A 15,065-nucleotide genomic window follows, 5' to 3' on the forward strand; every position below is an offset into this window, starting at 1 on the left:
TTTATAGCCGACTATACGGTATGGGTTTTTCTCTTTGTTGAAGGCCATAAGGTTGCCTATGACTGCTTACATCCACTTCATTTGAACTTGGGTGGATAGTTGTCTCATTGGCAATCATACCTTATTTTTATACAATAACTGACTTAATGTTTAGTACCTTTTTTATAGACAAGAACAAATATTGATCGAAAATGGTGGGATTGACTCTGCACTCATACTAAACGAATTTTTAAAGGAAGTAAAAAAAATGTAAAGGTAGCTGGAACTTTTTTAGTGGACTCAAACTAATGCCTTCCTTCATCCGTAAAAGTCATTTTAGTAAAGAAAATACACAACAAACACATTGCAGTACTGGAAAGGAATTGTCATTAGAAATAAGAAGATATCTGTTAAATGGTAGGCAATGTCAACTGTTTTCAATATATTTAACCATTTATGATATGAGAAGGGGGCGGGGTATGATCCTCAGACACAACACGTAGACAAAATCTATGTTGCACTGAAAGTGTTTTGGCATTTGAAATTAGAAATTCATATGATTAAGGATGGGGATCTGAACAGTTTTCAGATATTCAACAAATTATGATAAGAGGAAAAACGTGCGTGTGTGAGGTATGGGGAGGGGGGTTGGATCATGATACCATAGAACAAAACCTGTTGTGTACTGTAAAGGTCTTGTAACGGCAATTCAGAATACATGAAGTTTATGGGATCTGAACAGTTTTTAATTATACTGAACAATTCATGTTATAGGTAGCGGAAAACGACTCCCTAAGATGAAATCTATGGTACCATGTACAGGTCTTTTCATGTCAATTAAGCATATATATATGGTAAAAGGGTGGTAATCAAAACGGTTTTTCAAGTTATTTTACAATTTATGTTATGAAAGAGGTGGGTCGTGGCACCGAGGGACAATTATACGGTGCACAAAAAGGTCTGATCAAGGCAATACAGAATATTTATGGTTAAGAGGTGGGATCTGAAACATTTTAAAGATGTTTAAAAATTATTATATCACAGGGCTAGACATGATCCATTAGAATCAAACAATTACGTGCACTGAAACAGTTTTGCCATGTTTTGCAAAAAACTAAATTGTTTTGGGATGGACATAAGAAAGTTCCTTTATCAGTTATTTGATCTTGATGTTAAAGGTCAGATATCATCATCCAATAAACTTTACACATCGACGAAGAGTGTGTGTCGATGTACTTTATATTTAAAGCATATGACAAATGATGAAAAATGTAATGCCTTTTTTTAAATCAACTATTTGACACTAAGGTCGAAAGTCAAGGTCATATAAATGTCAAGATGAGTTTCGATAGACAGATAATATATCTTCATACAAAATATCATATGTCAGTGACAAAAAATAAAATTTTCTGTGGATACAAAGCTGTACGAGAAATAAAAGAAGAAGAGGAAGAAGAAGAAGAAATGCAGTATTGAAGGTAAGACATAATAAGACTACAATACAATTCTATCGTAATTTCAGATCTAGATGTATTGTTATCATTTCCTCAATAGTCTCCATTTTACTCACGTTCACAGATGATTTCTTTCTAATCCAAAGCATTAAGAATTATAATCGTTTTATGTGTTTCTCTCTATAATGGTTTTTATGAACTACTAGGTGGTTACAGCTGCTTGAGAACTATCAATATCGGAGCATATCATAAGCCCAGTAGCCATTGCTTCGGTACTTGTATAATTCATTTTGTCTGCAATATCAAGTTATTATACTGAAACTCTCTCAGTAAAATAAGAAAAAAGAAGACAGAAGACTCCAAAGGGAATATCAGAAACCATAAGATGAAGAAAAACTAACAACATCATGGAAAAACAATGAATTACTAAAAAAAACAAAAACAAACAGTAGACTACGTAGTACACTTTATCAATGCGAAATTATGTAGTTTATCAATGTTCAAATCCAATCAGTCGATTAAATAAGACAAATCAAGGCAACAAACTAAAACTGAGAGAATCGCATGAACTCCAAGAGAAGCGAGACCGGGAGCGGACAGAGAGAATCGCATGAACTTCAAGAGAAGCGAGACCGGGAGCGGACAGAGAGCATCTACAGGGTAAAACTGAACTAGTATACATTATTGTTAAGGGGCCAGCTGAAGCCCGCCACCGGTTGCGGAAATTTCTCGCTGTGTTGAAGACCCATTGGTGGCCTTGGACTGTTTTATGATCTTTGGTCGGGTTCTTGTCTCTTTGAAACATTCCCCGTTTCCATTCTTAATCTTAACTGTAAAGATTGAGCAACACTAACCCTACCAAAACCCTAATGGGATCCTGGTTTGTTATGGAGGGTTATTAAACACTACCTACATGTGCCACCCGTCGTTTTACTCATGATCTTCATCGGTTTAGGTAGGATCTATTTGGCTCTTTGTCTGTTTTTTTTCGAACGGAAATATTTTTTGGATTTCAATACTTTCGGTATGTACCTGATCAAATGTGTTGAATTTAAACGTGTGCACATAGAAATCACTATCATACCTTTAATTCAACCACATCATTAAACGATATTTTTCTATATGGTAAGTCTTTAAGACAGATGAAATATGGTAAAAGAGGGACGAAAGATACCAGAGGGACAGTCAAACTCATAGATCGAAAACAAACTGACAACGCCATGGCCAAAAATAAAAAGACAAACAAACAAATAATAGTACAGATGACACAACATAGAAAACCAAAGACTAAGCAACACGAACTCCACCAAAAACTGGGGGTGATCTCAGGTGCTCCGGAAGGGTAAGCAGATCCTGCTCCACATGTGGCACCCGTCGTGTTGCTAATGTTATTACAAATCCGTAACAGGTGCGTAGAGAACTACCTCACGAACTTAATGAACTAAATAAACCATGTGGTACATTAACAGAAAACCGGAAATTCATACTTTCAAAATGAAAGCAAATAAAATATTCTGTAGCAAAGACTACAAATGGATATGATGCACGAAAATATAGCAACACATGCTGAATAATTTGACTTTTTCCAAAGCCTGTCCTTCGAATTTGTTTTTCAAATGAAATGATATGATATTGCCACTAAAAATTCCGTTTTATTGATATCTAAAATAGTTGAAAAACAAGAATTCGATGCACTTTGCAGTCATGATGTACGTCACGATTACTTTTGCGTTGTTATGACTATTTCACCTTGCGCGGAAGATTCCACTATTGAGTAAAGGGAATCGATGACCTCCTATTAATCCATTATATAGAAATTACAGTAGCATTTTCCGCCAGAAAAATCATAGTAATTTGAGAAAAAATTTATTAAATTTGAAATTGCTTAACTTTTTCTGTTCTAGTATTTTTCGAATTTTGATAAAAATTGTACATATCATTTTGTTAATACTCACTTGAAATTCATCAAGCCGTGTGCATAAAACACGTGCATGTCATAGAAGTCCGTTAAATAACCAATCAATAGAGATTTCCAATAAAATGACATTACTCGACATAACCGACCTATCTCACCGTATCTCGGCCTGTTACAGTGAAGGCGACGGAGGGGAGCATAGACTGCATGAATTATTGGCTCGTTGAGTACACATACTTTGTTGGAATAAATGTTATTTAAAAATTAGCACAAACTACTATTTTAATTCTTTACATATTTTGTAATCAAATTTGGGGTGATTTATTGACAACAACCTTAAAGGGAATAATTAGTTCAGTTACTGGTAATCAAATACACCGATCATTACTTCGTCATTTCACTTGACACATATATTTTTTTCTCAAACGATGAATTCTTAAAGCTCATAAATCAAAATTAAGTTTGAACAAATAAAAATAATGGAATCTGAAGCGTGATCATATTCTCATTTTTAAGTAATAAGATTAAAACAAGAGTTTCAAACACGCCGGAATGTCAAAGGTGTACACGATTTGCCTCTTCGTCTTTTTTTAGCATACTTCTATAATTTATTTCAAGATACTTTTGTCGAAGGTAAAAATTCAGATCACTGATGCATCTTTCTGTTAGTACTGTGTCATCTTTCCGTAGTATTTTATCAAATGGAATTTATGAGGACGCATCTGCAGGAAAAAAAATATGATTACACTTTTCTGAATCAGTTAATTTGTTTATATCTTGTCTTTATTTATTATGATGCATGGATTCTAGGAAGAGTCCATACAAACGTAGGTATAATTGAACGTCAATGTTCTTTAACTGTTGTTTTTTTCTAAAATATTTGGCGTTTAATTATACAAATACGTATAAAAAACGGACATGTACGGACTATTTAATTGAATTTTTGTTAAGTATGATGACCTTTTTGAGTTTTATGACCAACTTATGATAGCATGGGAATATTATATTTACTGGTCTTTGCATCCTTCCGTTCTTCCGTTCTGTTCAAAATATAAAACCTTTAAAATTATATATCAACTATTAGTTTGACCCAGATTAAGTGGTGCACTGAACATGGAAATATTATCATGTGAAGGGGCACGGTGTCTTAAGGCCACACATTCTTGTTGCAAATGTTCTGATTAATAAACGTTCATGTATATATATCTTCCAGACTCATAACTGTCTCTTTTGTATCGCGCTCGTCTCGACAGTAACCTCTCAAAGGCGATCAAGGGAATAGAAATATGGTCACTATTGGTCTTGTTCAGTTAAACCATTGCCAAAATGAAGAGTCCGTTTAGATGAGCGGGATGTACAAGTACGAAGTCCCGTCCGTTCAGAGTGGGGAAGCTAAATCCGATGCCTCTTTTAGATACAATGTCAAGCTCTCTACATGTCAATTATGCATGAAACATTTGCCACTGGACGTTAAGCAACCAACTGTCAATCAATCGACAGTAGCGTAACTTGAATTTTATTTCTGGTGAGGCAAATGATTTGAATCTTGGCAGTTAAATCCTCACCTTGGTATAAAGACGTCAATGCCAGTAAGGAGTGGACGGTTAATTGAAAAAAATGAATCGCAAAATAGGTGTAGGTGATCATACTCTTGATAGGTCACACAATGGTAAAAAGATACTGTCTATGAAAAATCCAGATTTGTGGCATTCTATCATGACATAATATTTCTAGTGCGCATTTAATCAATATATTTTAATGAAACTTCTGGTTAAAGGCTTAATTCTCGGTATTCGAAAAGGTATTAGAATTCAGATAGGTTCCTGTTAAAAAAAAATGACAGAATTATATGTATGACCTCCTCTAAAATGCTTTTGTACAGATTCGGGGATATTAAGTTTAAGATCCACTATGTCTCTTAACTTATACGTTAAGCTTTTGTCAACATGTATGGATGATAATAACTGGGAGAACTATTAAGTCTTGCTTATATTAAAGAAGGTAGAAGAGTATAAAATGTAGGAATGCCAAGTGTCTGTTGAAAACTTTGCCCACCAAAAGTAACAAGTTCGTTGTCAAAAAAAAAAAAAAAAACCAAGCATCATATCAGTTTCACGGGTATGACCTCTTGTTTGGATCAGTTTTTTGCGAATTATACTTTGTTTGTTACTTAAAAAAGATATTTGTATCTACACTTGTTCATTTTAAATTGCAACTTGGATCCGCATTTTGCAACAAAATCTTATTATATTATGTTGTTCAATGTTACTTACCTTACACATTTCCGTTAATGATTTACTAATTAAAATGAATTCGGTGACCCCCTTTTAGTTGTTTATCAATAAAATGGATATAATACTCTAAGTTAGTTCACTTCAAGGGATATCAAATATATTCCCTGGAAATATCTTTTCATTTTTTGATTCCGATAGCATTCCCGTTAAACACATTAATACAGAACAATGAAATTTTAACATTTATAAAGAGACAGATTCTGACAAATTCTGCTTTAGATATTTCTGAAATTGTCAGAAACATATCCTTCTGAATATTTTCCCAGCAACAAATATAATAAAAAGATAAATAAACTATAAAAAAGACAGAAAAAAATATAATGGGGCGTTCAACTACAAAGTATATTGAAAAATAATTGTCATAATCAACACCATGAAAGATAATTCGAATTGTACGTACGATAGGAATGGGATACGTGTGTTAATACGTGATCTTATGTCAGTAAAAAAATGCGGCAATCTAGAAAACCACGTGATAAATAAAAATGCAATATTTCTATCATTTTTCGTCATGATAATTATTTGTTTTATATGGTCGAAAATTCCAGTGTGTGATTTTAAAAGTCTTGGAATACTTTGTTTTAACTTAAGCGACGTATTTAATCAAATTCGATGGTTGGCAATAACCCGTCCCATTAGGTCCGTACGTCGAGTTACGTACGTATGTCATTTTATTGGAAATCTCTAATAGAACCTGCATATTAAAACTTTAACAATTCTACGAACATATGTTCTTCCTACTACATTGCCTTACATAGCTTATATACACCCGATGAACAGTATATCTAATGTAATGCATAAGTGTAAGTGATAATAGGTTGTACCTTATTTAATCTTATTACACATAAATTCGGAATACTGTAGTCTTGATGCGTTATCACGTCTACACGTTAATCTTTCTTAAGCAGTATTTACTTTCAAACGATGATATTAATATCAAGCTTACACATATTTGTTAACAAAAGAAGATGTGGAGTGTGCAGTAAAAGTTTAAATAAATAGATAACACAGGTATCCAAAGTGAAAATCCCCCAATTTATTTTTAAATTTTCGGATAAACCGAAAGGTAAAATTTTGGACGACGTGTTCCTATTTACACGGATAAAGGTAAGTCTGCTTTATGTACTACATAGTATATAATTATCAACAGTTTTGTCTTATAGCAAGTTCACTAAAATACGAAAGAATGAAAGAAAGACAGAATGAAAAAAGAAAGAAACAAAGAATAGACAAACAAACAAACAAACAAACAAACAAATCGTGAATAGTTAATCTAGCAATCCAAACGTTTACAAAGGAATTCTATGCAACTGTCATACAAGTGAGAGGTTAAGCTAGTTATAACACCAGGTTTAATTCAGAATTTTCTACATAAGTATATGCCTGTACCAAGTCAGGAATATGACAGTTGTTTTCCATTCGTTTGATCGATGTGCTTGAGCTTTTGATTTTGTCATTTGATAAGGGACTTTCTATTTTGAATTTTCCTTGGAGTTTGGTATTTTAGTTATTTTACTTTTCGCCCCCATATTGTCTCATTATGTTTTAATACCATATATATGTCAGGAAGATTCCATGTGTTAGTGATGCCCTTTTTCAAATATGGGAAAGGATTATCAATAAGACGTAGCTTAAAGATATCAGTTATACAAGTTGTTCTTTATTTTACAAATGTGTTACCCATAATAAAAAACCCAAATTCATTACAGTTTACCCTACACCCCTCTACCCCGGTCCCCGCCCTCCCCAAAAAATGATTTTGAGTTTCACATCAAACAAATATTTTTAACAATCTTCTTCCAAACGAATACCAGCACTTTATGTTGAAAATTAAAACAAATGATTCATCCTGGACTTCAACAGATAAAATTTTGGATATATAAATGAATTATTTTTCTCATATTTGAAAGGTACAACAAACACATCAATACTAATAATAATAATAATCATAATAGTTATAATAATAATAATAATCATAATAAAAATTACTATTATGATAATACATAATAATAATAATCATAATAAAAATTACTATTATGATAATACATAATAATAATAAGAATAATAATAATCATAGAATGTACAAGTACTCGTCCTAATTCTTGTACCAGGAAGTTAATATAACATGATATACACATGATCTGAAGAAATATTTAATCTATACAAATGCAATGGCACGAAATGAATGAATTATCATTAGCAAGGTAAAAATGAATGTAAAAATTTAACGCCTATTTTAATTCGTAAGAACAATTTGCATTTCAACCCTATAGTGAACTAAAAGAATGCAAAAAAGTTTTGCAGCTTTAAGATATTAAGCTATTTTTAGTTTTGCGCGGTGAATATACTTCATCAGGTGAATACGTGGTTTTATTCAAAATCCAATCATATAGAAAAACCTAATAAAGTTTTATCAATATTGAATAAACCAAAAACCGACATTAGTAATATTATCCCTGATGAAATTCAGAATCATACATGCGAAAAGGGCCTATCCAGATAAACGTATAACACTATTTAAATTTTCGTTGCAATATCACATTTTTATTGACATTTAAATATTTACATTTCTACTATCATAAAATATATAACATAATTACTCGAGCATTTAAAAAGATAATTTAAACATGATCTTTTCTTATTTTAAATTGATATCTTGGTAATTTCCCTAACGTCTCCACTTCTGAGTGTTCTGAATGACACATCATATTTCTTTGCTAATTTTGAAAACAATCTTTTTGTGTTTTTATCCAAAACATAATTGATTGATATTGTATGCCTGCCAAATTTATCTCTGATATCAGTATCATGGTAAAAACTTAGTTTTTGTGAAAAAAATGATAAATTTTGAAAAAAAACATCAGTCTTTCTATGATATCGATGAAAATGGATTTGTAGATATAATTAGCCACTCGAAAATGATTTCCTTGAGGTGTAAAAAAATATTGATTGTCAACAATTAACAAAAATACCAACCAAAATACATACATGCCATGGCATTGTCAGTTTGTTTTCGATTTATGACTTTGATTATCCCTTTGGTATATTTCGCCTCTCTTATGTACTGCTTTGTTTTTATTCAAACTTGATATATATCGAACACACATCCTGAATTAATTCCTGGTGTCAAAATTTATGAAAACTGATATTTTGATATAAAAATAAGGAGATGCGGTATGATTGCCAATATGACATCTATCCACCAAAGTTCTAATGAAGTAAATATAAGCAATTAAAGGCAACTGTACGACCTTCAACAATGAGAAAAACCCATACCGAATAGTCGGCTTTAAAAGGCCCCGACATGAAAAATATGAAACAATTCAATTGAGAAAACTAATGGCCTAATTTATAACAAAACAATTTACGAAGAACAAATATGACAGACATAAACCAACGACAATCACTGAACTACAGGCTTCTGACTTGGGACAGACACATAAAGAATTTTTGATTTAATGTGATTTTTTATGATTCCAAAACCTAATCATTGAATCATCATTTTACCTTATACTTTTTGGGTACGGTAGGCGACATACATCTTCCTTAAAAGACGTACACATCTTTTATTATATAAATTATACATTATACTAATAAGATATATCTTTATCTATATATATTAATTATGAGACTTAGGAAACTTATTTAGGAATGTACCATGACAAATACGTTATGAACACTATAAAATTCTCAATGATTTAACCCATTTCTCTGACGTCATTCTATTGTTCTTACAGTGGATTATTTTTCAAGAATCCACTGACTACTTCGTTAACTTAAGATAACTTATTTTATAACTTTTAACTTACGATTTTTTATCCTCTCAAAAACGAGTGGCATTTGAAGGGTTCGAACTCGCGCGTATTTTCTTCATAATCAGTAGAGTCTTCAGTCTATGCATGATACCACTATACCACGAGTGCTCACATAAATCATTATTTAAATAACACTCTTAAAGCGCACAACTGTCAATATATGTCAATAAACTGTATTCTATTTCAGAGATAATTCGCTTTTGTGACTTAACAAAATATATATACTATGTCTGGATTTGTTCATGCTCTTTTCAAATTTATTTATATCACGTCAACATTGAACGGACTCTAATTTGAGTAAAGTGTGATATATAAGCTACGACCGTAAAACTACTTCTTTGACTGTAAAACCAGAAACAAAATCATCGCCTTTACATGAAAATGAAGTATATAATACCTCTAAGATTAAAACTATTTTTATCGAGAAAAAAATTACACAATGAAAAAATTTCATTCCGGATACAAGGTTCGAACTTTGCACTGTTAATATCACCGTTATGACATTCGTTACCAACGACTAGACGATCACAGCTATGAACAGCTTGATGGTAAGTTTATGAAATCAAGATAATTATTCATTGTTCATCCGTAGCAAGAGCAATTCTGATGGGGATTCAGAATGCGTACCTCAGATAAAACTAGTTTATTTACCGGTGAACAGTGGCGGGTCCAGAACTTTTCATAAGGGGGGGCCCGCTCCAGTCATGTTTCTGTGATTCCCTATATAATCAACCAAATTTTTCCCACGAAAGGGGGGGGGGGGGGGGGGGGCTGGGCCCCCCAGGGCCCCCCCTGGATCCGCCTATGGTGAACGATATATGCCAAATGAAATTATAACGTTAAAATAATCGTAACTTAATGAAACGGAAACAGTTTAAACAGATTTGAATATAATTGTTCAATTTAAATCGTAAGCACAATCGTAATTTTAATACTTTAGGAAAGCAACATGAATTTGAGCATTATGAAATGGCAGATTTATGGCATCTACCTTATCAATATTTTTTTGACTTAGAACGGCTTAACGGTGTGAGTCTTCAATTAACCAAAACATGTTGCTAAATATTATATATATAAATTTTGAAGGTTCTAAATTTTGGTAATTAAAATTTTTTAACTTTTCAAAACTAAAGTCGCTCGTTGATTATCGTTTACGAATCCACTACTTCTTATCAATTCTCTACTACATAACATTGGCTAAATACATAAGACAATAGGTATTACTTTAGAAGACAACAGAGACATCATGTCAAAAGTTAAACAGACATATACATAACAAGGACGTAATTTGAACATGACAATATAAAGCTTTTGAATACTTACTCCAACTAATTTTTTATTCCTATCAAGGACTATTTTTATCCTTTGTAGAGAATATGGTAAAACAATTTCCTGAGCTTATTCTGATCTGTGTTTGTTACGAACAGACTGCATTTAAAGGCGATATTTACGTTTTAATTTTTTGATTTATTTACCGAGAGAAGAACAATCTACTAAGTTTACATGTATCCTAGTTGTTCATAATGGAAAGTAACATAGGAAATGTGTCCTCATCCATTTCCAACCTGGTTGATTGTTGGATATTTCCAATTAAACCTATAGCAGAAAAAGGGAGATTAGCTGACCCCTAAAGCAGTAGGGGTCAGACAATCTCTGTCGGAAATATCCAACAATCAAGCAGATTGGATTTGGATGAGGATGATATTCCCAAATTCAAGAAAAAAAGGCGGAGCCTGCACATTTATACAACCAATTTGTCAAACATGCAATCAAATTTGTTCCATTACTGTGTACACCGCGTTTCTTGTTATCCTATTTTGGCTTTGACAATACGAAATGATTTTTTTTGGAAGGAAGCACCTGAAATGATTTTTCTTTTTTCTACTTTTAATTCATTTTTATAAGTTCTGAGTACAAATTAGCGGCGACCTTGTCATAAAAGGGTACAACAAATCCATAAAACAGTTTACAGAAATCTAACAATTTTGTTTCATGAACTTCACCAGTGATTTCAAGCCTCTGTATAGGTCAGCAATTTCTGCATCACTAATCACTTCCATAGTACTTATTATTCTATTCAGTACAATATAGAATCATATTCCAGCAAGATCACATTGCTTGTAGTTCAATTGATCGGCGATCAATGTTTTTTATTTTTATTGTTAAATTGTTATTTGTAAAGAACACTTGGGCCAGGTGAGCTAAAAATAGATGGTAGTGATATAAGAATTCGGAAATCACTTGTTTTACCTCGTCATGTATACCTTGAGGCTTTAAAAATCTGTCCATTGATTGAATAGAAATGAGGTTGGGTTTGCGCCAAGTAATATGAAAATGATGCTTTTAAATACAAATTATTAGTTTGTTGTAATATATATTTTATTTCCATTTTCTTTATTGCTACATTTCCGTTTACAAAATAAAGATATAAAATATCCATAGAGACCAAGAATGTATTTTTATGTTAAATTTAACATGATTGCTGATGGGTTTTTCCCTTTGTTTTATTAGATATTGACACCGAGGAGAATTCAAGTATCAAGACAACCAACGATCTTTAAATCGTTATGGCGGAAAACTTTGTCTTGCCATCTCACGACGGTACTATCGTTAAATGTTCTAACAACGAGACTTGTCTTCATGCAGTACCTGTTAGAAAACAGCTGGAAACCGTTGGTTTAACAACAACTAATTATGAAATAAACCCACGTGAACCCGGGTACTCTGTAGCCTTACTTAGTATTGTTAAAGATTCAAAGTTTGTTTTGGTGTTTTACTGTAATCATGTGAAATCATCTCTGGAGAGAATACTCAAGCAAGATCTAAAATCATTTCGTAGTAAAGTTATCATTATAGCAAGGTCAACAGATCGTCTACGAAACTTGAAGGATTTCACACGTTTTTCAGCGTTTGACAGCGACAAAATAATACAACACATTCAACAAATAGTGGATATGACAGACCAAGATAGGTACCCATCTCTAGACCAGCTGACGGACCCTCCTTCAATTCCACAAAGAATGAAAAAGCCATATACTGAACAGACAAAAGTAAAAGAACTAGACACATCACCTACTCTAGATAAATTCCAGTTTACAACCAATATTGTTCCCAGTGGTTTTATTCATGCAGATACATTTGATACTAGCGATACAGGAAACAGAGGAACACATGTGCTACGCTCATCGTGTATACCTAAAGGTTTTTATTTATATATTTATCTATTTCTTACAATGAAGGGCAACATTGTGCGGTAAACGTCAAAAAGACACAAACCGAACAATACAATGTTAAATAAAAACAAAGGTCAATACACGTTCTAATCAATTTCCTCGAATCTGATTGAGTTATGAATGAATTTTACAACAAGAATATTTTTTTTTCACTTTCAAGGACACACATTTTTAAGGAAATATCTTCCACCAATTTATCCTTAATTATAGAATGAATGCAATAACTGTTTTAACATTTTATTATTATTATATATTTAAAATGATTGGAAAAAATGGTGGCCGAGCAGATCTGGTTAAAACAGCGAAAGTCAAAGCATCCAGAAATTACGAAAACCATGATAAATATCATCGAATAAGAAACACATGTTTAACCTTGAATGCACAAAATGATGCAAGATCTTCAGAGAAATTAAGTTAAGGCCTTGAATTAAGCAAACGTGACAGATATTCCAGACGGATTTCCATATGACCCTTGCAACTGACATAACAGAAACTTCACAAAGCATTGTACCTACTTTGTTTAATAATATACTTCTGCATATTTTGCCTGTATTTTCAACCCTTAAAAAAATCTACGTTCTTTCATTGTGATTAAAAATTAATACCAAGATTTAAAAAATAGTTTTTTTTATTGTAATTTAAAAGGCGGGTTTGTGCTTGATCCACGACCTCAAATTGATATTTGCTCTTTGCCTCTGAAATGGAAATGTAGTGTTTAAAATAAAAAAAGTTTTATCAATATCGGTTAAGAATTCAATTTAATTGCGTAGGTAATGTTTTGATTTGTACCTTTTACTTATTTTTTGCCTCCAATCTCCGACCTAGAAATAAGTATTCGTAGTCATCCTGTCTTTTAAATGATCATTAACATTGCGTATTAAATTTGATGACGTCTTTCTAATTAGCTGTGTTTATATCCCAATGAATAATATTCTAACCTTTATCCTTGATTTCAGCTTCACAACTTACTTAGTATCATCCAAGGTTTATAAAATTCGTTGTTATTAAGATATTTTTAGAAACTTTTACTGAAGTTGATGTCTAATTTGCTTTGACATAAATTTCACCCGAGAACATGACCTTAGGTTGATTTAGACTTTATAAGTGACGGGCTTTCCTTCATTTTGTATACTAAATCCACCCGACAAAAAACAAGAAAAAAACAAAAAAACCACACAAAATAGAAAAAAAATATATTGGTACTTTGTGGTTTAGTTTCAGTAGTTTCATCAGTAAACGAAATAAAACGACGCTTCAATGGTGCAACAGAGGAAGGACGAGAAGATCTTTCCAAACAAATTCTGTCCAGTACTATCAAAGAACTAATCAGAAACGGTGATTTCCTTGGGATGATAAATCTTTTAGATATCGATGATCGCAGGATTCAGACGAGTGTTTTCAGTGCAATTGATTCATATCAGTTACAAACAAATTTATGCAGTCGATGTAACAGAGGTACCGAAATGTTGAAGGGAACGATACATTTATTTGAACTATGTCGAAAATGGTCCGCAAATCAATTCGCTATGGTTAGTCTCTTACCGTTAACCTTAGATACGACAGCTGTTTTGTATCTGTCATCTTGTGTTAATGGTTTATCACAGTCAAATTTAGTTCCAGATATACAAATATTTACCGAAAATTCATTGCCTGTCGTGAATAAAATTATTTTAGACAACACTTTGTCAGCAAGTTCAAGTCAGTGTCAATATTTGCTACTCTCCCTCCAAAAACTGCTGGATAACTTGAAATGTATAGGCATGAATCCAAGCCCACTACAAATGGGGAACTTCAAAGATGCTTTGATGAACGAAAGCAACCGTGATGAACTGAAAAAGAAATTCGCTAAATCAATGACATACTTGGAGCAGTACTCCTTACTTATGGTTGTTATTAATCAGGTAAAATTTGTATTGTAACTATTGGTAAATACTGTAGCAATTATCAACTAATCAATTTACATTAATTAAGCAACTGCACATGTTATAACTGAATATATAGGAATCGAGAAAATTAAAGTAGACAGTTGTCATGTTGTTAAATAAGATCAATGACGTAATAATTAATATACATGCATGAACGAAATAGGCAATGTTAAGAATAGGAAATATTAATTCAATTGATTGCAAATGCTGCATAGTAACATCTAATGGTAAATGAATTTAGTTTTAACAGGTCATTTTAATCTTAACATCGATCATCCTAAAAGTCAAGACATTATATAGTCACGATCAGTCTTTCAAACAATTTTTGACGGCGAGAATTTCAATACTGTTCAGATAAATCGATTGCAGTCAATTCCGTACTGCTCAGTAGCTTTTCAAACAATTCAGTATGATGTTCATGTGTACACGTAACACCGTTTAAAATAGAAT

The 15,065-nt window shown here is 32.3% G+C and overlaps 1 protein-coding gene across 2 annotated transcripts in view; it reads left to right on the forward strand.

Moving 5' to 3' along the window:
* Positions 1-6,671: 6,671 nt before the first annotated feature.
* The window catches only part of LOC127703094 (uncharacterized), a 29,165-nt gene continuing 20,771 nt past the window's right edge, over positions 6,672-15,065 (forward strand). For both annotated transcript variants that reach the window (XM_052207516.1, XM_052207517.1), the window contains exons 1-3: positions 6,672-6,749; positions 11,969-12,658; positions 13,906-14,591. In XM_052207516.1, coding sequence (XP_052063476.1) covers positions 12,025-12,658; positions 13,906-14,591 — 1,320 coding nt within the window. In that variant the 5' untranslated portion in view covers positions 6,672-6,749; positions 11,969-12,024. The remainder of the gene's footprint in view (positions 6,750-11,968; positions 12,659-13,905; positions 14,592-15,065) is intronic.

The sequence above is a fragment of the Mytilus californianus genome, unplaced genomic scaffold (genome assembly GCF_021869535.1).
Source record: "Mytilus californianus isolate M0D057914Y unplaced genomic scaffold, xbMytCali1.0.p SCAF_5, whole genome shotgun sequence".
NCBI lineage: Eukaryota > Metazoa > Mollusca > Bivalvia > Mytilida > Mytilidae > Mytilus > Mytilus californianus.